We start from the raw sequence: 25452 nt of genomic DNA on the forward strand, positions 1-25452 counted from the left end.
ATGACTCCAGCAGCACCTCCCTCATCTCAGCCTCCTTCCTTGTCTGTTTCCCCAGCTTCCTCCAGCCCATTCCCCTCCTCCCATGAAGAAGTGGATGGCTAATTAGCCAAGAGGACTGCCCACTGGGTCCTGGGGCATTTGTCAGATCCTCTAGAAAGGCTCTGCTCACGGATCCAAATCCCGCCCTCCTGTCACATCTGAATTTTGCAGATGGCTCCTTCTCCACGGGATCCAAACTCTGCAGCTTGAGCCATCTTTGCCTGAGGCAGAGGCTTAATGGCCTGCACACCTAGCTAGCCTGCCCATCTAGCTAGCACGGCTTACAATAGCCATGTAGACACGGTGGCATGGGCTAGCAACCCGTGTATAAGTCTGCCAGGGAGCCTGGCTATGTACTTGGATTGCTCGCCCATGGTGCCAAACGACATTACTTTTTACTACTTGCTCCAATCATGCTTTCCTCTGCAGTGTGGTCTGGGCAATGGGAACAGTAAGGGCTATGCTGCCCTGCCTTGATAGACCTCAAAGCAATTTACAAAGGTTAGTAAGTACCATCATCCCCACTGCAGAGATGGGGGAACTGAGGCACAAAAAAAAGTCCAGCGACTCGCCCAAGTTGACAGCAAGTGAGCAGCAGAACTGGGGATAGGATCCCAGGTCTCCTGAGTCCCTGTCACTTTGCTGTGACCACTAGATCTTGCTGTCTGAGCTCTCCGACATGAAGGACTGGAGTCATCCATAGACAGTCTAGAAGAGGTCGCCGAGAGCCCCAATCACTCCAGGTCATCGAATGAGTCATCGTCCTCCTCCTCCTCCTCTTCTCCAGAGAGAGGAGCATTGCCCCTGGCTGACTGCTCCATGATCTTCATCCAGCGCTGCTTCAGCTCCTCCGTCTCCGCCACAAATGTGTAGGTCTGCTTGGATTGGACCAGCTGGAAGAGGTGACGGGGGTCACTCTGGGGCGGCTCCTTCACCTGGTAGCCCAGCAGGGGGATGGAGGTGTGAGCCTTGACATCCTGGAGGGAGGGAAGGACAGACAGGGGCTCAGGCTTGTTAGTGTCAGCGTTTGCTCCCTCCCTCCAGTGGAGACAGCCAGCACCAGCTTTACGCTGCACAACTCAGACGAATTGCCAGGCTGCTGCGGCTCGAGCAGGGTCTCAATACAAATGCAATAGGAGAACCAAGCCCTCGCCTACCTGGGGTGCCGCATACATGTACAGCACTAGGGGGTCGTCCTGTGGGATCACGAACCAGCCCCGCGTTCCCCCTTTCCCGTTCTTATCCAGCAGCTGCAGGAAACTGCACATCAGGCTCTGCCCCGAGATTTCCGCTGATTCTTTCTGCCAAGAAACCAACAACCCCCCTTTATAATCCTTCCATACGCTCATGGATTCAGGCTTACCCTGAGGCTTCCTAGTGAGCTAATACAAAGGCAGAGGGCAGGTTTGACCTGTGGAACTCACTGCCACATGATATCACAGAGGCAAAAAGCTTAATAGGTTTCCAAAGAGAGCTAGGCATTTGTGTCTACCCACAGTACAGAGGGTAATGTTTTAGAAGGATTATAAACCCTCCTGCTTCAGGGCACAAGCCAGCCATTGCCTCAGGTCAGGAAGAAGCATCCCTCATAGGCACTTTAGTGCATAAGCAAAATTGTCCACTATAAATTTTTTTCCATCTTTCTCTGAAACATCTGGTTCTGGCCATTGTCAGAGATGGGACAGAGGGTCTGATCCAGTCTGGCAAATCCTATGTTCTCACAGTTTGTCTTTATAAAGCACCTTTTATCCTCTAGGGTCCTAAAGCACCTGGCAAACCGATGTACAGACTCCATAGGGACTGTTTAACCCACGGCTGAAATGCACCCATCTCTGGGGTGGAAAGCAGCAGCTGTTTAACATGGCATGGCAACGTTGGAGCTTTGTACAAGTTGTGAAAAATCCCATTTTCGGTTGGAACAGGGAGGGGATCGAAAGGCTGGTGGAATGTAACAGTCCCTGCTGGAATATGGCCTGGATGCTGGGTCTAACATCCCACCTGTTAAACACTGCCTGAGAGTTTTAATGACCATGATCAAGCAGCACCTTGGATTGATGTTTTTCATCCAAATTCTGGAACCTGGACATCTCAGCGCCCCCTAGTGCCACACTGGTGCACTACATTCAGTACTGACTAGGAGAGTAGAGTGCCACCTAGTGAAGCAGCAGCCCATTACTGGACACTCCCATCCAAGCACCCGGCCAGCTTGACGCATTTTAGCTCCTGGGACGCACAGTACACAGGGGGACCGTGGACGATCATGACCCCGGGGTTCCAGGGAGGTTGCTGCACCGGAGAGTGGCTGAAATCACTGCCCTTGCTTCTCAGCCATGCTGTGTCCCCCAAGCTTCAGATCCAAATTCGGCGGGTGGGTGGGTGGGTTTGTATCTGTTACCATGTCAAAGAGGGCTCTGAATGAATCAAGAAGAGCAAACCCAGGCTGTTTTGAGGAACATGGAGAGGGCAAGTGCCCAGATCTGACCACCTCGCTGGGAGCTAGTCTGGAATGGATCCTAAGGTGAAAGGCGCCTTATTCTGTTGGAGCGGGTCTGAGCCTATCCCATTAGCCGTGGGACAACCGCTGCATCCACATTTGTGTGTTCATGTGCGCACACACGTCTATGTATCTGTGTTTGCCTATGCGTGGATATCCACGGATGGGTGCAGTCGTGTGTCTGCAGGTGCACATGTGTGTATATTTCTGTGTTCAAATGCACGCATGCGTACACGTGTCTGTGGGTACATACCTTGAAATACGTGGTCACTACTTATGCTAAACAAGCCGTTCCCTCTTGTCTCGAGCTGTGACACTCTGAGCCAGTTTCCCAGACCAGAAGCAGAGCTCTGTGTGGTTCGAAAGTGTGTCTCCCTCACCAACAGAAGCTGGTCCAATAAGATATCGCCTTCCCCACCTTGTCTCTGCACACATGGGTCCGTCAATGGGTGTGAACAGTCCTTTGTGGCCATGTCAATGCAGGCGCACATGGGGGTGAGGGTCTGCGTGTGAGCAGTGGTGTCTCTGTGTGTGTCAGTGTCTCTGCGTGGGTCTGTTTGCGTGGAGATTTGTGGGGGTAGAGGTGGATTTTTCTGTGCCAGCCTCAGTTCAGCACCATGGACAGAGCACTCTCCTTTCCCCTGGGAAGTCACAGCCAAGGTATGGCAGCCAGGAGAGGCTTGTGGAGTTCGCGACCCACCCCGGGAGCGGAAGCCTTTAACATCCAGGGCTAAGACAGCTCCAAAATGTGAAACACTGGGTCACACCACCCGCCACGCAACCTTAACTCCAGCCCAAGCAGCCGCAGGAGGGAGTGTGCCACACCATGGGCCAGCGAAACCCAGTCTTCCAGGAGGGACAGAACCAGCTGCCCCTTCTCCCCATCAGGAGCTCGCAAGCCTCACAAACCCCGATGTGCAGTAGGTCGATATTCCTGCCCTCCCCTTATAACTGGGGAATCTGGGGCACCCAGAGGTGAATGGCTGAATGTATAGAGATGCGGAAACTGAGGCACGGAGAGGCGCTTGGCCTGATTTCTAGAGGTGCTGAGCACCCCAGACTCCCACTGACTTAAATGTGGCTGGCGATGAGCACCAGCAGCTCACAGGTGATGTGCCCAAGGCCAGTGGCAGAGGCAGGAAGAAAGCCCAGAACTCCCGCCTGCCAGGTCCCTGCTCTAATGATTAACCCATGCTGCACAGTGGGTGGGACAAGCAAGCACGATCCCTGCGTTTGTAATTCAGGGAACACAAAGGCAAAACGCCCGCCCCCCGCAGATTGGTGGGCAGACGGGCCCAATGAAATCCTCTGCTCAGGGCTTCCCAGAGGCAAGGGGCAGCTCACCAAAGCACCCCACTTGGTGACTGCCACAGCAGTGTGGGAGTGCTATGCCTGACATGAACCCAGCTGGGCTGACGTAGCCGCGGATTCCCCTGCAGGAGGGAAGGAGCAGGCCAGAGACCCCGGGGCAGGAAGCGGGCGGGGCTGGAAAGGGGCAGCCGTGGAAGAAACCAGAGACAGACTGCGGAGCAAGAGGCCTCCCCGGCTGCAGCCTCACCTCGAGGATCCCCTTGTGCTTCCCCTCTCGTTCCTCGGGCAGCAGATGCCCCGTCAGGAAGACGTAACACTCCAGGCAGACGCGGTTGGGCCGGTTCCTGTCGTACTGCAGCGGAGCTCTGTAATCGGAGCACCGGGCGCACACCACCTGCCCCCCGAGAGAGACCCTGATCAGGGGCAGGGAGGGGGCTGAGCCGGGCACCGTGGGGCCCTGAGGGACAGCACCCACCTCTTTCCCCACGCCACCAGTAAACAGGCGATCCCCCGGCCCCTGGCGGGGGATCCCTGTCGGGAAGGGTTTTTCCTTCTCCTGGTGACCCTTAGCCGCCCCCACCCCACACCGAGGGGCTTTATTCTCCCTCCTCTGCCCCCTCCAAAGGGAAGTGTGTGACCCCTTCCTGTGCGGGGGGCGGGGAGTCGGACCCCTCGCTGGCCCCTCCAAAGGGCTGGGCCTACAAGGAGGCAGTGGGGTCACTCACGTAGCCACAGGCCCGGCAGTGGTGCCTCCTGCGCGTGATGGCGTTGAAAGGCTCCTTGCAGCGCATGCACATGGTCACCAGCTTGTCCCGCACCCACTGCGGGGCCCGTCGGCCCAGCTCCTCCGACTTGAACTGCGCGGGGGAAAGGAGAGAGCACGGCTCGGTCACCTCGGCGGAGCAGAGCCGGGATGCGCTGCGGGGGCTATGAAGGGGACTCTCTATTCAGGCGGCTGGACACAGGCAGATCCTGTGGGTTTTTCTAGCTCCCAGCCTGTGCTGCCTAGTGTCACCGCACGGGGTCTCCCGAAATCCTGGCCCAGATTCAGCCATCATGAAAGGAACTGATGACCATAATGCAACTTCTCTCCCCACTAGCCCACCCTTCCTCTGCCTCCAGCCGTTCTCTGCTACTACCCCGCGGGGCAGGGGGAAGCTTGCCCGTCCCCACAGGACTCTCCCCAGCTCTTCAGGGCTTCATGAGGGTAAAAGGATGCTTCGAGAGCCTTAGCCCAGAGCAGCTAGTAGCCACAGGACCGGGGTGGGGGGGGAGCTTACAGCAAATTCCTGGACCTCCCCATCAGGCCCGTGAACTGCTGTCTTGAAGCTCTCGCTCTGCTTCTCTTTCTTGGCAATGGCGTCCTGGAAGGCCTGAGGAACAAAGGGGGGTTAGGGCTGTCACAGCCCATCCCAACGGCAGCCCAATTCCGTGAGCAGCTGGTCTCAGGCCAGTTCCCCATGGGAGTGCAAATACCACCTCCACTTTTGGCACCAACTGGCCCCCTTGGAGGCTGCCACAGCAAAGACCACGGATTGCAGGGGCCACGGGCACTACACCTGATTAAGTGGGGCTTGGCCAGGGAACCAACGCAGGAATGGCGGGGGGTGGACTCCTCCCCCAGAGAGCAACACACCAGCGCAGAAAGCCACCACACCCCCCCAAACCCACCCCTTTGCACTGCCACGGAGGAGACCAGCCTGGAGCACGGCCCCACAGCACTCCACAGATGCAGATCCCCGCACAGCCCCTCCGCCGCCTGCCTGCCCATTGCAAGCTGGAGCCTGCGCGCAAGGAACTCTTCCCACCTGCAGAGGCAGAGCACGGATTGGGACCCACAGGAGGCGAGTCTGTATCTCCATATTTAAAATCACATGACTCCCCCCCCACCAGGGACCAGGGGCTGCGGCGCGCAGTCGTACCTTTATCCAGGCGTTCATCTCCTCCTGTGACCTGTGCCAAAGGGGAGACAGTGGTTAGAGCATGGCCCTGGGCTCCTCAGCTGGGGCTGGAGAAGGAGGGCCCCTCGCTCCCTTACCTGGCTTGTAGTTCCAGCGACCGCTGCTTCCCCGAGACCAGGAAGGAGTGAGGGAATTCCACATCCTTCAGTACCCGCACCTGGAATCCCGGGGGGGGACAGGGACATTAGAACTAGAGCCAGAGCCCGCTGGCCCCGTGGAAGGTCCAGTCTGGGTCTCCCTCTCAGCTGTACAGACACCCAGTGGCTGCGAGGGCTCTAAGTGCGTATGGTCTATGCCATGGCTCTAAGTCCATGGATTCAGGGCCCAAGCACAGGTTGAACATGATCCTATGGACACTGCTGACTGTGGCTCCTAAGAACTCTCTTTGCCTGCTCTCTGGACGTAGCTCCAGGAACGCCTACTCCGAGGGCTTGGCTACACTTACGAGTTACAGCGCAATAAAGGAGCCCCGGGCGCACTAGCTCACTCCCAGTCCACACTGGCAAGGCACGTAGAGCGCTCTGACTCCGCGGCTACAGCGCTGCTGGTACTCCACCTCGGCGAGAGGAATAACGTTTGCTGTGCCCCTTCTGGAGCGCCGCGGTGCCAGTGTGAACGAGGTGTTGCATTACTGCGCTCTGATCGGCCTCCGGAAACGTCCCATAATCCCCTTAAGTCAAGTGGCCACTCTTGTCATTGTTTTGAACTCGCTGTAGGAATGCGGATATGCTGTTTGAAAGCTCCGTTTCTGACAGCCGGCTGCTTATCTGCTCTGAGACAAAGCAACCATTAGTGTGGAATGCTGTGTGTGAGAGAGAGAGGCGGGGGGGCAGGGGGGTCTGCTGCTGTCTGAACTTACAAGACAGCATGCTGACATGCTCTCAGCCCGCCAAAACCCACTCTCTCTCCCCCCACATACACACCACACACTCCCTGTCACACTCCACCCCCCTCCCCATTTGCAGTCACTTGCATGCTGGGATAGCTGCCCATAATGCACCGCTCCCAATGCCGCTGCAAGTGCCGCAAATGTGGCCACACCAGTGTGCTTGAAGCTGTCAGTGTGGACAGACTGCAGCGCTTTCCCTACTGCGCTCTACGAAGGCTGGTTTAACTCAAAGTGCTCTACATCTGCAAGTATAGCCATGCCCTGAGTCTGCAGGGAGCTGCTGTATGCCATAACAGCGCAGGCTTTGATCTTAGATACCGGGAGCTAAGCAGGGTCACACCTGGCAGTATTTGCACGAGGGACGTGAAAGGGAGAAGAAAAACACCCCAAGTGCTCTAGAAAGTAGAGTGGACAATGCAGCAGGAGGCGCTCTTCCCTCTGTGTCAGCAGTGCATGTCGTGCTACTGGGGAGGTGCTCGTTCAGGTGAGGTGGAAATTCAAGGCCCTGGTCGTTTGGGAATGTTTTCCCAAGCGTTGGACCAGCTGCCCTGGCCAAATCACATTCTGCTTCCCTCAACCCCTTCCTATAGTTTCCACTGGACACAGAGTTGTTCTTCACTTCCTGTCATACAGTGTTGCTGCGCCCTATTAAACAGCAGCCATGTTCCGCCCCAGAGGTGGCTGCCTTTCAGTGGTGCTCTGGGGGGGGGGGGAAAGCTGCTCCCTGTATAAATGTAACGTGTAAGGGTTGTCTGACCTTCATGCCCTCCACGTCGATCCGCCAGCGCACCTGGAATTCCGCCCCCACCTGGATGACCTTTGGCACGCAGAACAGCAGCATGTTGTTGAACTGAGTGAGGAAGCAGATGTGAGCCGCTGGAGGGGACCACGCAGCAATGGTACACTGAGCACGGGCGGGGCAGGACCGGGCCACCATCCTCTGGCAGCGCCAGTCAGGATCTCCAGGCGCCCAGGGCAAATGTCCAACAAAACAGCGTTTGGCAGCACATGCTCTGGATCTATAGGTACCAATGCTTGGGGTGGGGGGGTTCAAAGGAGCCTATGGAGTTAGGGGCCGAAATCCCAATGGAATTGGAATTGAGTGCTGAACTCACTTAGGGTCCTTCAAAAATAATCAGCTCAAATGGCTCATCTGCCCTCCTGCCCCCAACATCCCCCCACACTCCCCCCAAAGACGAGGGATTTCCAAAGCACTGTCTGAGCAACCGAAGGGTTCACCTGTGTGGGGGATCAGAGTCTTTGGAAGCAAAGGGCCCGGACCTCCATGCTTTGCCCCTTATGGTACCATTTACACCTGGGCACGGTGGGTGTCCAACACTCCCAGATCTGTACAGTCCATGCACCCGGGCTGCCCTGGACGCTGGGACCAAAGCAGCAGGGACATCAGGCTCACAGTCTCCAGCCCAGCCAAGCCTGCGAGCGGTCAGGGTTCTCTGTTCTCTCTCTCCTCTCAACCCTGTCCTCTTCCATCGATCCTCCGCCCAGAAACGGCCTTCCGCTTCATAGCGCTGCTGACCCTCTCCTTTCCTTCCCTGCCCTCCCACCCCGCCTCGGCTGGCCCAGCCGCCCTCCTACCAGGAAGAGATACTTCTCCGACGTGGTGTTGTTGCGGAAGGAGATTTTCTGAATGGGGCCCTCCTTAATGAGCTCGTTGGAAGGGTCGACGATATCATCTTCCAGCCCCAGCCTTTGATACACCTCCCAGAGGTTCTGCAAACGCTCCTGGGGAGCCAAGAAAACAGAGGTGGGTGAGGGAGGAAAAACACCAGGGGGGCTGATGCTGCAAGGTGCTGAGCACCCTCAGCAGCCACTGACCTTGGGCTCCATCCTAGAGGTGCTGAGTGCCACGACTTCCTTTGTTTGTCCTAGGAGTCGGCAGTGCTCAGCCCTGTGCAGGAGGCACTGAGAACTCGGCAGGATTGGGCTAATGGAGAAGAGGAGGAAAAGGATCCGGTGATGGGGAGAGGGAGAAAAAACACCCCAAATCTACCACCTTGGCATTCAACGTCTCCTCCCCTCGCAGGAGGGTCTCTAAGGAAGAGGTCGGACACCCCAGAACCAGGGCAGGTTGGGTTTCTCCTTCACTTCGGCCAGGGAACTACAGCCCACCCCTGATCTGGCAAGGCAGGATGTCTCCCTCCTTTTCTGGCCACATGGAGCTGGCCACTCACTCCAGACGGATGGGATGGGTTGGATCTTTCTGGACCAGCACATCTGTTTCAGACCCCAGCACAAGCAGGTTTCTCTTTCCCTAGGCACAGGCGGCTCGTGCCTACCTCAGAACGCAGGGGTTCCATGTCTTAGCACACGGCCTGCACAGGCTGGGCTGGGACTGATTTCTCCTTAACCCGTTCTGAGAGCAGCTTCCAATACTGTCTACACAGAAATCTGGGGCCAGATCCTCAGCTGGTGTATATCGACCTAGCTCCACTGAATCACACCATCTGAGGGCCTGAGAATACAAGGATGCCCCAGATGCAGGCTAATGAGCCTTGCAATGTGGCTACCCACCCACTCCCTATCACTGCAGCGTAAAGGCTCATCCGCTGCCGGTTTTCTGAGCCACAACCAACCGCTATTCACCTACGGGCAGAGACAAGTGTTTGCAGTGTTGCTGCAGTGGCGCTGGTCCCAGGACATTAGAGAGACAAGGTCTTGCGACCTGAAGAAGAGCTCTAGGTAAGCTTGAAAGCGTGTCCCTCTCAGCAACAGAAGCGGGTCCAATCAAAGACACCATCTCACCCGCCTTGTCTCTCAGAGACCAGTGTGACATTTGCATACCAACTGGGAACAGCACGAGGGCTGCTGGGAAATAATAGACTTCAAGGCCAGACAGAATCGTTCTGGTCTAATCTGATCTCCTGCATAGCACAGGCCAGAGAACATCATCCAGTGATTTCTGCACTGAGCCCGGCACTTCCATCGTAACACTTTGCACTTCCCTGTTGCCTTCCATCCGAGGATCTCAAAGCACTTTAACCACCATTAATGAATCAAACCTCACAACCTCAGGAGACGCAGTTAAGGGATCATCACCTTCTTTGACATATAAAGAAACTGAGGCACACAGAGGTGGAGCGAGGTCACACAGCAGGTCACAAATAGAATCTCTCTCTCCTGACCCCGGTTCTGCTTTAACTGCTACACCATGTATTCCCCGATTGCCTGCCTGGCCTCCTGGGACACTAGCTTGGGACACAGAGGATCAGGACAATTCCATGCTCTGCCACAGACTCACTGTGTGACCTTGGGCAAATCCCTTAGTCTCTGTGTGCCTCGATTACCTATCTGTACAATAGGGATAACAGCCCTGCCCTGCCTCCCAGAGGGGTCGTGAGGAGAATGATCGGGAGGTGCTCAGATATTGCAGTGATGGAGGGCAGCAGCCCTGTACCCGTGAGACCCTCCCTGTTCCAGCACAGGTGCTTGGGAATGGAATATGGTCAGGGCGCTCTCTGTTACATATATATACAGCGTCTAGCACAGTGGGGTCCTGGCCTCTGGCTGGGGGGAAACCAGGAGCTAGCATGATACAAATCATAATTAAGAGCAGCGTGAGGGCTGGTACTCACCATTTCTGCAATGGCCGCGTTTGAGTGTTTGGCTGCAGAGAAAATCATTTCCAGGGCTTCTGCAATGAGACCAGAAGAGAAACAAAGGCTTAGAATCCCCAAAGTACAGTGCAGAGGCGAACAGTGCAGAGGCGAATCATAGAATATCAGGGTTGGAAGAGACCTCAGGAGATCATCTAGTCCAATCCCCTGCTCAAAGTAGGACCAATCCCTAACTAAATCAGCCCAGCCAGGGCTTTGTCAAGCCGGGCCTTAAAAACCTCTAAGGATGGAGATTCCACCATCTCCCCAGGGAACCCATTCCAGTGCTTCACCACCCTCCTAGTGAAATAGTGTTTCCTAATATCCAACCTAGACCTCCCCCACTGCATCTTGAGACTATTACTCCTTGTTCTGTCATCTGCCACCACTGAGAACAGCCGAGCTCCATCCTCTTTGGAACCCCCCTTCAGGTAGTTGAAGTCTGCTATCAAATCCCCCCTCATTCTTCTCTTCTGCAGACTAAATAACCCCAGTTCCCTCAGCCTCTCCTCGTTATTGTCAGTAGCTACCGGTGTGGTGCTCTGCTCTTGTTCGATGATGATAACAGTCGGCTGCGTGCGTGTTCCCTCTGTGTGCTGCCCCAGTTCTGCGCAGATAGCTGACACCGCAGACCCCAAGAGAACCCCCAAAGACCACAGACTCTAGTAAGGTACGAAGGCACCCGGCCAGGTTTATTGTCAAACGAAGCACAGTAATAGTTTCCTATATACTCTACAGAACGTACTACGAATATGTGCTCTCTGGCAATGGACACAGCTCAGTCAGTGGTGGGACACTCCACTGCCCCCTAGGCTGGATGACAATGTGCACTTCCAGACCTATTCTTATAAAGATGCAGAACAGATTACTCATCCCTCCTGACGTATTGAGGTGCAGCCCCTTTACTCATTAGGGTGCTGCTTCTCCCGTTACATGTTGGTTCAAACAAATCTATCCATCATGTTGTCCTTTTGACCCTGTCTTTAAGATGCACCTGCCTGTTCCTAGTTATCTCTGTGGAGTGTTCTGATGCCATCTTGGCACAAGTTCCTCTTATTAGCACTTATGTGTGGATGCACCTTCTTCTAGCAACCCTCTTCTCGCCAACTTCTGTGAGTGGGGCCTGCCTCTGGCTCACAGCCCAGCTTTTGCTTAGCAATGCCTGGAAGTACTTTGGTTCAGGCTTCAGGCCTCAGACTGGTCCTCTAACACAAGAGTTTATGTTTCAGGGCCTCATCTTACTACACTCGTAAGTCATGTGCCCCAGCCCCCTAATCATTTTCGTTGCCCTCCGCTGGACTCTCTCCAATTTGTCCACATACCTCCTGTAGTGCGGGGACCAAAACTGGACACAGTGCTCCAGATGTGGCCTCACCAGTGCCGAATAGAGGGGAATAATCACTTCCCTCAATCTGCTGGCAACGCTCCTACTAATGCAGCCCAATTCTGCTGAGAATGTGGGTGTCTCACCACTGCCCTCTACTGGATGGAATCAGAACTGCTCAACTTTGTGGAGTGGTCTGGGTGTGCTGCACAGCGAAGTCCTGGGAGGCCACAGATTGGTAATATGAATACTTTTGCCTCCAAGGCCATCAGGGATCGCTAAGGGGAACACAGCTTTTCTTATCCTGCTGACGGCCCCTCTGCTCCAGCTGAAGTGGGAACCGCAGAGGCTCAGAACAATCTGACAATCAGATGCAAGGTGTCTCAAACCAGGCACCAAAAATCACAGCATCTTGCACATGCGGGCCTCAGCTCTCTAGCAACAGCCCTTCCACACCCTGAAGAAGACAGGCTCGAGTCAACACGCTCAATCGACGCTACTGAAGACAACGTCGATCACTTGGGTGATTTGACTTTAAGGAGCTAAACGCTGGTCCCTGGCACTAGATGTCAGCTAGGGGGGTCCAGGAAGCAGGTTACACCTGCCCTCTGATTCTCCATGTTCTTGCTACCAAATGGGCCAAGGAGAACATCACAAGACTTTTGGAATTGTGGTTAGCAGTGCCAGTTCTAGGGCATCCTAACTAGTGAACCCCTGGTCTGAGTCACTTCAGATCTTCCAGAGACGTCCGCTGGCGGGACTGTAGTTGTTCTGCCCCTTTATCTGAGGCTCTCAAAGTGCCTCGCAAAGGGGTATAAATGTCACTACCCGCATTGTGGAGAGGGGCACTTGCAGGGCTGCCACTAGACCCCATGTCTCCTGACTCCCAGCCCCACAACTGGCCCATGCCCCCAGGGTGAGCTCTTACTCTCTGCGTCATGCCGGTCTGGTGACTCTGGAGGTAATTTCCGGACGTAATCCTTCAGCAGGAGTTCATAGCGTGGGATCCTCTGTACCGGCTCCAGCATGTGGTGCTGCAGGGTCAAGCTAGCACAGACTTCCCTCTTCTGGAAAGGGACAGCAGAGAACTGACATTAGAGGGAGAGACACACCCACACAGTGGAAGTGCGGGCTCCCCGCACACACCCCGACCCGCCTCAGCCCAGCCTGGAGGAGCCAGTTTGGGTGAAGGGGCTCCACCAGGAAACATGCTGAGCATCAAAGCCAAGGAGGCCAGGTGGTTCTGAGCCTCTTTCCAGATCTAGTGGAGCGTCACCTGAATGTCCACAATGAGCTCCTGGAAGGGGGGGGACTTCTCCCACCAGGTGGTGATCAGCTCAACCGCCTTGTCGAAGTTCTTCACGTACTCGCCGTACATCTTGAGGAACGGGGCTAGCTTCTGGATGACATCCCCGATCCTGGGATTGGAGCTCCTGCCGGCAGAACCCGGGAGATCAGCACCCCTGCCAGGTCAGCGGAACGGGCCGCAGAAACTGCCCAGAGAAACTGAATCGGCTTTTCACCTGCCACTGACTTAGCAAGAGGCCGGGGAAGGGATGGGGGCTGAATGGCTCAGGGGAGGGGTTGCATTAAGAGTCATTACACATTTCAGACAGTGTTTCAATGGATCTTCAGCTCTCATCCCTCTGTGTCAGACCCAACAGGGCTCCTGCAAGCACCCTACGAGGTTCTAGCTCAACCCAAGACTGAGGTAATGTGGCCTAGCGGGTAGAGCACAGGACTGAGACACAGGAGACCAGAGGTCAATTATTGACTCAGCCATTGGCCTGCCAGTGACCTTGGGTAAGCCACATCACCGCTCCGTGCCTCAGTTTCCCCATGTGTAAAAATGGGGGTAATGATACTGACACTCCTTTATAAAGCGCTTTGAGCTCTATAAATGAGCTAGGTGTTTAATAATAACCATGATTATTAATCACTCTATCTAGCTGCTGAGTTATCAGTGTCTGGGGAGCTGGGAATTGGTAGTGGGAATCCACATCTGGATTGCTGGCCTTGGCTGGTAGTGAGTCATCGCTCAGCGTTATCATCTGACGACTATTCAGTGGCATCGGGGAGCTGAATTGGTGGCATCAGTTGGGTTTCTAGAGGGCAGGTGTCCATGGTACTAAAGTCCCATCACAACTGACCCTGGACAGGTCCTGAACTAGGCGTCATGAGATCTCCTAGCTCTGCCGCTGATCACTGTATGGTCTTGGGGAAGTCACTCCCCCGTGCCTCAGTGTCTCCATCATTTTTGGTTGAAAATCTCAGCAGAGAGGCCAAGGGTGAAAGGGTCATGGAGACTGAACACCCTTCTCGTGCCCAGGGTTGTATATACAGCGCAGGGTTGAGAGAGAGACAGTGTGTCTCTGTAAAAACAACAAGGAGTCTGGTGGCACCTTAAAGACTAACAGATTTATTTGGGCATAAGCTTTTGTGGGTAAAAACCTGTGTCTCTGTGTGTCTACATAAAGCTGACACTAATACTGTCCATGTTCGGGGAGATTTTGGCAGCCCTTGGGAAATAATCTGGCACTTCCTACAGCATTACAAAAAAATTAACCCACATCAGATTTGCTAACTGTGTATGGAGGCCAAAATGTCAAGCGGGCTTCAAGCACCTGCAAATTAAAATAATAATGGGCAGGAATCCGGTTCCCTTACTCACACTGAGTAGCACTTGACTCCATGAGTCAATGAAATAAGGTCACACTCAGCATGAAGAAGAGTATCAGCATCTGGCTCAAATTGTCTTGAGAAAGTGCTTTCCAGCACACTGGCTTGCAGAGCAGACCGGGTAAACATTCAGGTTTGATCGTAAGCCCCAATTCACAAGTGCTCCCCTCCCGCCTTCATTCTAGGAATAGAACCCAGGCGTCCTGGCTCCCCCTAACTCACCAATCCTCCATGCGTTTCTGCAGCTCTGGCAGGAAAAACAGGGCGTGGAACTGGTAAATGGAGGAGATGTTGGAGAAGATCATTTTCACCACATCCTCCGGGATGCTCTTCCCGCTTCTGGCTTCCTTCATCAGCTCTGCAAAAAACACCTGGAAAGACACATTCCCAACCATACAGTAATAGGAAGGGGCAGTGAGCGTTTCTGCTGCTCCTCAGCATCCTGAGTGGGGAGGCTTCACTCCACTGAGGAAGGGAACTCAGAGGCTCCTTTAAAGATAAGCAAGCAGCCTGGGGACCATGTGGCTCCAGGTGGAATAGTGTCTAGGGTGGAAGGACACTCACAGCTGGTCCTAGATACAAAAGGGCTGGGAAGGGAGGAACGGACTGAGAGGTAATAGAATGTTCCAGGGAGAAATGCACGGATGCATCAGGGACTAATGGGGACAAAGGCACTTCCTGAAGGGCGATGCTATCAAAGGGGCGTGCGGCTATCAGGGATACACTGCAGGGATGAATATAGGTCAGTGGCGTAGGCATTTCTCTAACGAGCGAAGGAGCTGTGCTCCCTTAGGAGGTAATCAGATGAGCTGGCCTAGGAGCAGAGATGTCCTGGGGGCAAGTTAGCATGTTCCAGGGGTGACAGCGCTGAATGGTTTGGAGCAAAGGGGGCTATGTTTAGTTTTGAGAACAGAACACTGAGGGAGGAGGTCTGGTAACAGTCTTCAAATATGTGAAGGACTGTTGGAAAGAGGATGGGGATCAGTTGTTCTCCATGTCCATTGAAGGTAAGACAAGAAGTAATAGGCTTCATCTGCAGCAAGGAAGATTTAGGTTGGATATTAGGAAAAACTTTCTAACTATATCAGGATAGTTACGCTCTGGAACAGGCTTCCAAGGGAGGTTGTGGAATCCCCATCGTTGGTGGTTTTTAAGAACAGGTTGGACAAACCCGTCAGGGATGCTCTAGGTTTACTTGGTCCTATCTCAGTGCAGGGAGCAGGACTAGATGATCTCTCGAGGTCCCTTCTAGCCCTGCATTTCTGTGATCCTATCCCCATACACACCCATGCATCTGTAAAGTAACTGCTCTGGGCCTGGGGTATAATAGATTCCTTTTGGTTGCCCAGCCTGGGGTGCAGAGACAACTTGAACAGTAACCAAGGCACGTGAGATAGGGGTGCAAAGACTCTTTCTGGGGGTGACGGAATGAGATGAAGAGGCAGCCTCGAGGAATAGGGTCACAGGCCTTAGGTGCGTAACAGATAGTCCCATCAGATCTTTGTGCCTTACTGTTAAGGCAAGTGGCCTCTAGGCCAGTGGTTTTCAAACTGCGGGTCATGACCCAGTACTGGGTTGCGGAATGGAAGGCACTGGGTCGCGGCAGCTCTGGTCAGCTCCGCCAACCGGGCCGTTAAAAGTCCCGTCGGCGGTGCTGCCTGGCTGAGGCAGGTTAGTCTCTACCTGTTCTGACACCGCGCTGTGCCCCGGAAGCGGACAGCAGCAGGTCTGGCTCCTAGGTGGGGGGGGGGGCACCGGGCTCCGTGTGCTGCCCCCGCCCCGAGCACCGGCTCCCCACTCCCATTGGCTGGGAACTGCGGCCATTGGAAGCTGGAGGGAGAGGGGGCAGTGCCTGCGTGCGAGAGCTGCGCAGAGCCACTTGCACGCCTCTGCCTAGGAGCTGCACCTGCTGCTGGCCGCTTCCAGGGCACAGCACGGTCTGCGGTGCCAGGACAGGCAGGAAGCCTGCCTTAGCACCCCCGCTGTGCCGCTGACCGGGAGCTGCCCGAGGTAAGCCTGTACCCCAATCCTGCACCCCGATCCCCTGCCCCAGCCCTGAGCCCCCCCAAACCTGGAGCCCCTTCCTGCACCCCAAACCTCTCATCCCGGCCCCACCCCAGAGCCTGCACCCCCAGCTTAGAGCCCTGACCCCCTCCTGCACCCCGATCCCCTGCCTCAACCCTGAGCCCCCCCAAACCTGGAGCCCCCTCCTGCACCCCAAACTCCTCATCCCCAGCCCCACCCCAGAGCCTGCACCCCCAGCCCAGAGCCCTGACCCCCTCCTGCACCCCAACCCCCTGCCCCAGCCCTGAGCCCCCCCAAACCCAGAGCCCCCTCTTGCATCCCAAGCCCCTCATCTCCGGCTCCACCCCAGAGCCTGCACCCCCAGTCCAGACCCCTGACCCCCTCCTTCAGCCCAACCCCCTGCCCCAGCCCTGAGCCCTCCCCAAACCCAAAGCCCCCTCCTGCACACCAAACCCCTCATCCCCAACCCCACCCCACCCCACCCACCCCCACACCCCAACCCTCTGCCCCAGCCCTGAGCCCCTCCCACACCCCAAACCCCTCATCCCCATCCCCAGCCCGGAGCCTGCACCCCCAGCCCAGAGCCCTGCCCCTCCCACACCCCAACCCCCTGCCCCAGCCCTGAGCCCCCCCCGCACCCAAACCCCTCATCTCCAGCCCCACCACACAGCCCTCACCCCCACACCCCAACCCTCTGCTCCAGCCCTGATCCCCTCCCTCACCCCAAACCCCTCATCCCCAGCCCCGTTGGGTCGCGGGCATCAACAATTTTCTTCAACTAGATAGCCAAAAAAAAAGTTTGAAAACCACTGCCCTAGGCCATTGGGTTCTTACTCTCCAGCCCTGTACGGAACTGTTTGGGTCAGATGGCATTAGAGACTGGCTGCTACTTCCTGACCTGGTCCAGAAGGTGAAGTCGATTGACATAGGCTTGCTCTGTTTCCAACAGCTCCAATGCAATTTTCTTTTCTTCAGGATCCTGCGTGTACGGCAGAGGGAAAAATGGGTTTGGTCAGGCAGGTAGGAACAATGGGCGACCTGACAGAGGGCCAAATCCAGCCTGGGTGTAAGTCAGTGGAGTTTTTCCAGATCAGCTTAGGGATGTATTTGTCCCAATGGGTCTAAGGCAATTCCTCTTGGCATTCCATAGGCCATATATGTGGCATGAAATCAGGGCAGTCCTATTATTCATTAACACATCAGAGAGAGAGAGAGAGAAGAGGAGAGGGACTGGTGTAGCGTGGCTAAAGGGTCTAAGCATCTACCCCTGGGCTCCCTGCAGACAAGTCCAAATGCCAGCTGGGCTGATTCAGCGCTCTCGGGGAGACAAGCTGGGACCCCTTTCCACTTCATTTACAGGGGGGAAAGGTCTTTTGGCTAAAACTTTAAAAAGCAGCATCCTGCCTGCTCTCCATGGATATTAAAGAGTTCATGGTCTTTTTAGTAAGAGCAGCTGGCTGATTTCAATGGGAATTAGACATCTAAATAACTTTGAAATTCAGGGACCAGGTCTCTCCCCAACCTGCCATGCTCAGGGCCACGCTAGCAGGCTTCCATTCTGATTTCTCTCCCGCCCAGGGACAGCTGTTTTACACAAAAAGCAACAGAGGGTCCTGTGGCACCTTTAAGACTAACAGAAGTATGGTTTTCATGCCATTACTCTAGGCACTAGGCTGACCTCATTATTATCAGCTGAGTGGAACATGGAGGGATCTTTACAAACTCATGAAGCAAAAGTGTCTCAGCTCATACAAGATCCATGCGCCTGTAGTAGTTTATTTCTGTTATAACAGTGATACAGAAGCTGCCCCAGGGCAGATGGAGAAAGCACGCTCGGGCTGGGAATCAAGAGATCTGTGCCTCAGTTTCCCCCTTGGGAAAATAGGGATAATGATACCAAGCTGCGGGGGGGAGGTGCTGTAAGGGTTAACTCACTGTGGTCTGGAAAGTGCGTTGAGATATCTAGATGGGAATAACTATAGAAATGCAGGGCCAGATCCTCAGCTGGTGAAAAGCACCGTAGCACCATAGAAGTCAATGGAACTAGGTTGATTTACATCGGGCCCGCAGAGTATTACTGTCTTATACCTAGGGTTAATAAGACTTTGCTTTTTTGCAGCACCAGTCATCCAAGAGCTTCCCGTACTCTACAAGCCCTCACCAAGAATTAAGACTCACAGCTCCCTTCGATGCAGCGGGTAAAGTATTCTCCCCATTTAAGCTGCCGCAGAGCTCCCCAGCGATCGTTTGAAAGTCTGGCCACTTCTCAGAGTAGCCTCTGTCTGGATTTTTGAAAAGGTCAGCCTTCCTGGGGAGGAAACTGGGACACAGAGGGGTGAGGTGACTTGCCCCGGGTCATACAGAGAGTCAGTGGCAGAGCTGGGATTCGAAACCTGCAGTTCTGCCTCTCCGAGGTCTCTGCTCTAACCACACACCCTGGGCTGAGCCTCAGGCTTCAGTGCTTCACAGCAGTTCATTACCAAGCTATGACTTGTAGCTTCAATGCTATTCTGTTTGGGATCGGGGCCATGTGCACCGATGGCCCTCTATGAACAATAACCATCAGTACTGGGGGCTAATAGTGTATCCCCTCAGTTACCCTCCAGCATTTAAATACCCCCCAGGGAAAGAGGCATTGAATGACCTGGTTCCTGCTGCCTCCAGGGCTTAACTCGCTGCCTGGCTGGGAATCCACTGGCTGCTGACTCCGCCAGTTGCTGCTGTTGATTTTGCTCTTGAAGGAACTGAGACACTTGACGGTGAGCCCTCTCCGACCCTGCGGCGGGTTCTCCTCCGGCTCCTGACGCTGGGGCGGCTGGATTGTCCTCAGGGGAGGCTGGTGCCCCTCATGCTGGTTCTCCGGCTCTGCTATGTCCTCTCTGGCCTTGCTCGGAGCTTCCCTGCCTGCTGTGGGTGGGAGCAACGCGGATGCTGGGGAGTTCGGTGCTGCTGGCTTGGTCTTGGTCGGGGGCTGGCTTGATTCCTTGCGAGGACTCCGGCAGGGTTTTTCTGCCCTAGGATCATGGAAACAGCACAGCATTCTTATTCCTCTGGTCATGGTCCAGTGCCAGCCTTGACGCCCTGTGCAGCCCAATGCAAAGTCATACAGGCCAGACCCCATCCCACTCCCCGCAACCTCTGCCTACCTACCTGTGACCCCCTTCCACCTGGCTCAGCAACCCCTCCTTGTCTGTGAACCGCTGCAGCCACCAGTGATCTCACCTACAAGGGGCCAGGGGCAAAGGGGTCGCTGACTGGTGCAGGGCACCTGTCACGTCTGCTCTGCCAGGGGACGCAGAGACGACTAGTGCAGCCCAAAAATGTGGGCAGTACTGGCCAGGGAGGGCATGAGGCCTGGCTGCTGGTTCATCACATGCCCAGAGCATGGGCTGCTTTGGCCTGCATCTAGGGCATCCTGACCCTTCCCCAGCAGAACCCAGAGGGCAGAGCAGCAATGGAAAGGTTTCCCCGGAGTGTGGTTTGCTTATAAAGTTTGCGGCCGATACCAAGCCGGGAGGGGTTGCAAGTGCTTTGGAGGATAGGATGAAAATTTAAAATGATCTGGACAAACTGGAGAAATGGTCTGAAGTAAATAAGTTGAAATTCAATAAGGACAAATGCAAAGTACTCCACTTAGGAAGGAACAATCAGTTTCACGCATACACAATGGGAAATGACTGCCTAGGGAGGAGTACTGCAGAAAGGGATCTGGGGGTCAGAGTGGATCACAAGCTAAGTATTATATGAGTCAACAGAGTGACACTGTAGCAAAAAAAGCAACATCATTCTGGGATGTATTAGCAGGAGTACTGTAAGCAAGACACGAGAAGTAATTCTTCCACTCTACTCCACGCTCATTAGGCCTCCACTGGAGTATTGTGTCCAGTTCTGGGCGCTACATTTCAGGAAGGATGTGGACAAATTGGAGAAAGTTCAGAGAAGAGCAACAAAAATGATTAAAGGTCTAGAAAACATGATCTATGCGGGAAGATTGAAAAAAATGGGGTTTGTTTAGTCTGGCGAAGAGAAGACTGAGAGGGGACATGATAACAGTTTTCAAGTACATAAAAGGTTGTTACAAGGAGGAGGGAGAAAAATTATTTTTGTTAACCTCCGAGGATAGGACAAGAAGCAATGGGCTTAAATTGCAGCAAGGGTGGTTTAGGTTGGACATTGGGAAAAACTTCCTAACTATCAGGGTGGTTAGGCACTGGAACAAATTGCCCAGGGAAGTTGTGGAATCTCCATCATTGGGGATTTTTAAGAGCAGTTTGGACAAACACCTGTCAGGGATGGTATAGATAATACTTAGTCCTGCCATGAGTGCAGGGGACTGGACTAGATGACCTCTCAAGGTCCCTTCCAGTTCTATGATTCTATGATTTTAGGCCCAGAGACACCCTCCAGCAGGCCAGGACCCACTCACATCCCTCCCTGTAGACCATCCTCCCTCCCCCCAGTTATATAAGTTCTTCTAACTCGCTCATTGCCAATGTACCCACTGTGCGTGCACACATCTCCCACAAGCACACACCTTCATCCACACACTCAGGAATGCACACACCCTCCCACGTGCACACATCCCTAATGTGTGTGTGTGGGCATACAGCCCCCTTAGACACACACTCACCCTCATGCATGCACATCCTTGTACACACAGCCTAATGCACAAACTCATATATGCACACACTTTTGCACATGCAAACAAAACCATGTACACAACCCCATACATGCACACGCTTTCATGGCAACCCCTTATGCACACCCTTCACACATGCATACACAATGCCTTCACAAGGGTACATCAGGAGCATGCCTGTCTTTCTCTCTAAAGCTGCTGGGTCTTCTGCGGATCCTTCCTTCAGACCTTTATTCTAGAGAACATGTGTACACCTAGTACTGTGCGCCGGTGGGAAACTTCTCCATTTCTGTGTGCATTCTCAGTTGTGCTGATCCTGGCTAAACTCTTTTCTCTGTTCCACAATTGGCATTTACATTTTGTTTCCAGCTTCCCCATCTCCCAGACAAACCACAAACCCCACTTTTATTTCCTCTTACAAAGTGTAGCTGGAGATCAACAAAAATTTGCCACGGCAGCAAAACTGATGAAAAGATCAAGCGATGAAAGTGATCAAGCCCCAGCTACATCACAGACCAAATCTGGATCTCAGGAATAGCTGCACGCGGCCGAGATCATGCAGATCACAACGCTCAGGACAAAGCATGTGAGAGCTGGAGACAAAGCACTCTCATTTGAGGGGATCTTGCTGTAGAACAAACGTCCTGAGCACACTGGGTGAATCTGGAGTCTAACTTTCTTTAGGAAGCTGGAAAAACTTTCCTCTTTGAAAGAGTCTTTCTGCCATAAGAATGGTACTCACAGCCCTTGACAACCCCTTCTACCTCTAACCCCCAACCCTGATGCCTCCTTCTATTTCTACAGTCCTGCCAAGCAAAGAGAGAAATTTAATCTAAAAAACTCTAACCCCAAGCAGAGTTTTGACCTTGAAATAGGAACTGTGCCAGCCTCCATGAAATCCATTAGGTATTTGGCTGTTGTTACTGTTTTTACCTGGAAGGTTCCCAGATACTATGGTGATGGGCAGCAGGATAAAACTCTAAAATAAATAGAAAAATACAAAGCCAGGCATGAGCTGTGCTAAGTACCAAACGTTCCTCTACACCTACTTATGTCACTGCTGGCATAAAGCCACAGAGATCATAGTAAGTCAACACAGGGAAATGAATCAGTTCAGAAAAGACCTGCAGAAAACTGCAAACCTATCTCAACAAGATAATTGAAAACATTCAACGGCTGTACCTGGGCAAAAGATTCTCCTCTGCCATTATATTCTGACTGACCTGTAGTGAGACCGAGTTCAAGGACACTGAACCGTGATATGTGAGTGAGCTGCAGAACCTTTTTGTTCAGTGTCTGTACAGCATCTAACACAATGGGGTCCTGGTTCATGACTGGGGCTCCTAGGCTTTACAGCAGGGGTAGGCAACCTATGGCATGCGTGCCAAAGGCGGCACGCAAGCTGATTTTCAGTGGCACTCACACTACCCGGGTCCTGGCCACAAGTCCGGGGGGCTCTGCATTTTAATTTAATTTTAAATGAAGCTTCTTAAACATTTTAAAAACCTTATTTACTTTACATAGAACAATAGTTTAGTTCTATATTACAGACTTAGAGAAAGAGACCTTCTAAAAACATTAAAATGTATTACTGGCAAGTGAAACCTTAAATTAAAGTGAATAAATGAAGACTCGGCACACCACTTCTGAAAGGTTGCCGACCCCTGCATTACAGTAATACATATTAATCACCACCATCATCATTAACTCTTATATAGACTTTTTCATCCACAGATCTCAAAGCATTTTATAGAAAAGGGCAAGTATCAATATCCCCATCTAAAAGATGGCAAAACTGAGGCACAAGGAGAGGAGGTGACTTGCCCAAAGACATACAATGAATTGGGGGCAAAGCAAGAGGTCTCCTGACTTCTCGTTCAGTGCACTATCCATTGGACTGCACTACCTTTCTGTCTTCCATATATTCTGAGCTGTCACATTATTTTACCAGGCAATGTTGCAAACTGATAGGGTATCAAAAAATGAACATAATCTCTCCTCTAATTGAATATATTCTGTTCCCGTTCTCGGCATAGGTTTCTTAGGCATATGTGCAAACATACCTGGGAATCAGATCACTGCAAATAACAAACTGGACTATGGTCTTAGTAAAGTTCTGAGTGGCCAAGTGTCCGCATCGAATGACAATTAGCTCCTGCCATGACTATTAGTTCCTATACTGGCTGTCTCAGCGGAGAGCCTGTGGACTACAAGCCACAATTACTGAACTCCCTCTGAGCCACTGGCCTGGTCCCCCCAGGGCATGGTGGAGGCATGTTGGCAGGACTGTTTGGGGAAAACAGGCACTGCATTACCCTGGTCCTTCCATGACTGAATGGAGAACTTTTGCGAAGCTGCAGCATTGTGGGGTTGCAAATCTGGCACCAGCGCTAAAATAGATATTAAATTAGCAATAATAAATCAGGGTAACCCTGAAGGTCCTGTGAAGAGCAGACTATACCCAGAACTCACTGTGGGGAGAGGGAGAGTGGGGACTGAATTGAGTTCTAATGATCAGCAAATTCACAGACTTCCCTTCAGCCCCCGTTCTCCTTGAACCTGTCTCCATCCATCTCCTGCTCGCTGAGTCCTGATTTGCACTTAGCAGTCAGGAAACTTTCTCCTTACCCGGCATCCTCAAACACAGCCACGAGATTAAACACGGTCATTCGACTGCCTCGTTCCCCCTCCATCAGGCTGGCTCTTGTGACTCAGAATTGGTCCCTGTAAGCCAGGTAAGAAAGAGCTGCAGAGAGACCAAGACAGCTCCCAGATACGTCTTCTGAGCCCCTCTCTCTCTTTCTGTCTTTAGATGTTTCCGGGATATGCAAATTTACTTGGCTGGGGAAATTTGTGAGAAGCGAAGACAACCTGCAGTTCTTGTTGTCCGGGGAGTGAGAGCCTCTTGCAAATATTATATGGGTTGGCCTCAAAAGGAAAAGTAAAGAGGAAGTAATGCAGGCTGCAGCAGGGAGAAACTGTGTGAAAACTACTGTGCACTGAAATAGGTCCAGCGCAGACATGACTTCAATGTATGTCTAAATTAAACCAGCTGGATGGGTGACCTTAATGAAGCAGTGCCAAGCCAGTGTGTGCAAATCTGTAAGGGAACATACAGTAATAAACCAGTTTGCCCCTGGTGTGTAAGGCCCTAAAAAACATGCTAGTATGTGCAGGTTATCAGAGACCCAATGATAATATGCCAGTGTGTGCATGGCAGTGGAAGATCCTACAGTAACAAGCTACTGTGTGAATGTTCTGGGAGACCCTGTCATAAAACACTTGAATGTACATGTTATCAAATGCCCTACAATGACTACTTAGTACTGTGTGCATAGCTATAGAGAGACCCTATAATATCCCACTGCGTGCACATTATGAGAGAAGCATGAGTATGTGTTATGAGAAACCCAGCAATAATATGCCAGGGGTGTGCATGCTACAGGAGACTCTCCTATAACATACCGGTGTATGTATAGTTTGTAATGTGTGTGCTGCCATAACATGCAGGTGCACCCTGCAGTCACATGTTATGGGGGATGATATATAATCATAGAATCATAGAAGTCTAGGATTGGAAAGGACCTTGAGAGGTCTTCTAGTCCAGTCCTCTGCATTCATGGCAGGACTAAGTATTACCTAGACCATCCTGACAGGTGTTTGTCTAACCTACTCTTAAAAACCTCCAATGACAGAGATTCCACAACCTCCCTAGGCCAGGGGTTCTCAAACTGGGGGTCGGGACCCCTCAGGGGGTCACGAGCTGTCAGCCTCCACCCTAAACCCCGCTTTGCCTCCAGCATTTATAATGGTGTTAAATATATAAAAAGTGTTTTTAATTTATAAGGGGGGGTTGCACTCAGAGGCTTGCTATGTGAAAGGGGTCACCAGCACAAAAGTTTGAGAACTACTGCCCTAGGCAATTTATTCCAGTGCTCAACTATCCTGAGAGTTCGAAAGTTTTTCCCAGTGTCCAACCTAAATCTCCCTTGGTGCAATTTAAGGTCACTGCTTCTTGTCCTATCCTCAGAGGTTAACAAGAACAAATTTCTCCCTCCTCCTTGTAACAACCTTTTATGTACCTGAAAACTATCATGTCCCCCATGAGTTTTCTCTTCTCCAGACTAAACAAATCCAGTTTTTTCAAACTTTCCTCATAGATCATGTTTTCTAGACCAGTGGTTCACAACCAGGGGTACATGTACCCCTGGGGGTACACAGAGGTCTTCCGGGGGGACATCAACTCATCTAGATAGTTGCCTAGTTTTACAACAGGCTACATAAAAAGCACTAGCAAAGTCAGTACAGACTAAAATTTCATTCAGACAATGACTTGTTTATACTGCTCTATATACTATACACTGAAATGTAAGTACAATATTTATATTCCAATTGATTTATTTTATAATTATATGGTAAAAATTAGAAAGTCAGCAATTTTTCAGTAATAGCGTGCTGTGACATTTTTGTATTTTTG

General features: G+C 52.7%; 1 protein-coding gene across 1 annotated transcript; it reads right to left on the reverse strand.

The window, feature by feature from the left end:
• Positions 1-773: 773 nt before the first annotated feature.
• On the reverse strand, positions 774-23668 carry FGD2 (FYVE, RhoGEF and PH domain containing 2). The gene is made up of 16 exons (XM_065402731.1): positions 23604-23668; positions 18981-19350; positions 17235-17315; positions 14534-14682; positions 12909-13065; positions 12561-12699; positions 10288-10346; positions 8291-8437; positions 7452-7544; positions 5883-5962; positions 5767-5797; positions 5125-5217; positions 4570-4701; positions 4092-4238; positions 1197-1340; positions 774-1016 (listed from the first exon to the last, which is right to left on the reverse strand). Exons 1-16 carry the CDS (start codon positions 23666-23668, stop codon positions 774-776), a joined length of 2130 nt encoding a protein of 709 aa, XP_065258803.1.
• Positions 23669-25452: the final 1784 nt, after the last annotated feature.

The sequence above is a fragment of the Emys orbicularis genome, chromosome 4 (genome assembly GCF_028017835.1).
Source record: "Emys orbicularis isolate rEmyOrb1 chromosome 4, rEmyOrb1.hap1, whole genome shotgun sequence".
Classification (NCBI taxonomy): Eukaryota; Metazoa; Chordata; order Testudines; family Emydidae; genus Emys; species Emys orbicularis.

Excerpts from the sequence above, each read along its gene's own strand:
- FGD2 (XM_065402731.1), bottom strand. The coding sequence starts at position 23,668 with ATGGAGGGGGAACGAGGCAGTCGAATGACCGTGTTTAATCTCGTGGCT. Across the intron at positions 14,683-17,234 it reads GACTTCACCTTCTGGACCAG|GTGTTTTTTGCAGAGCTGAT; the intron begins GTCAGGAAGTAG and ends GTGTCTTTCCAG. Across the intron at positions 7,545-8,290 it reads CGGAGAAGTATCTCTTCCTG|TTCAACAACATGCTGCTGTT; the intron begins GTAGGAGGGCGG and ends TTCCTCACTCAG.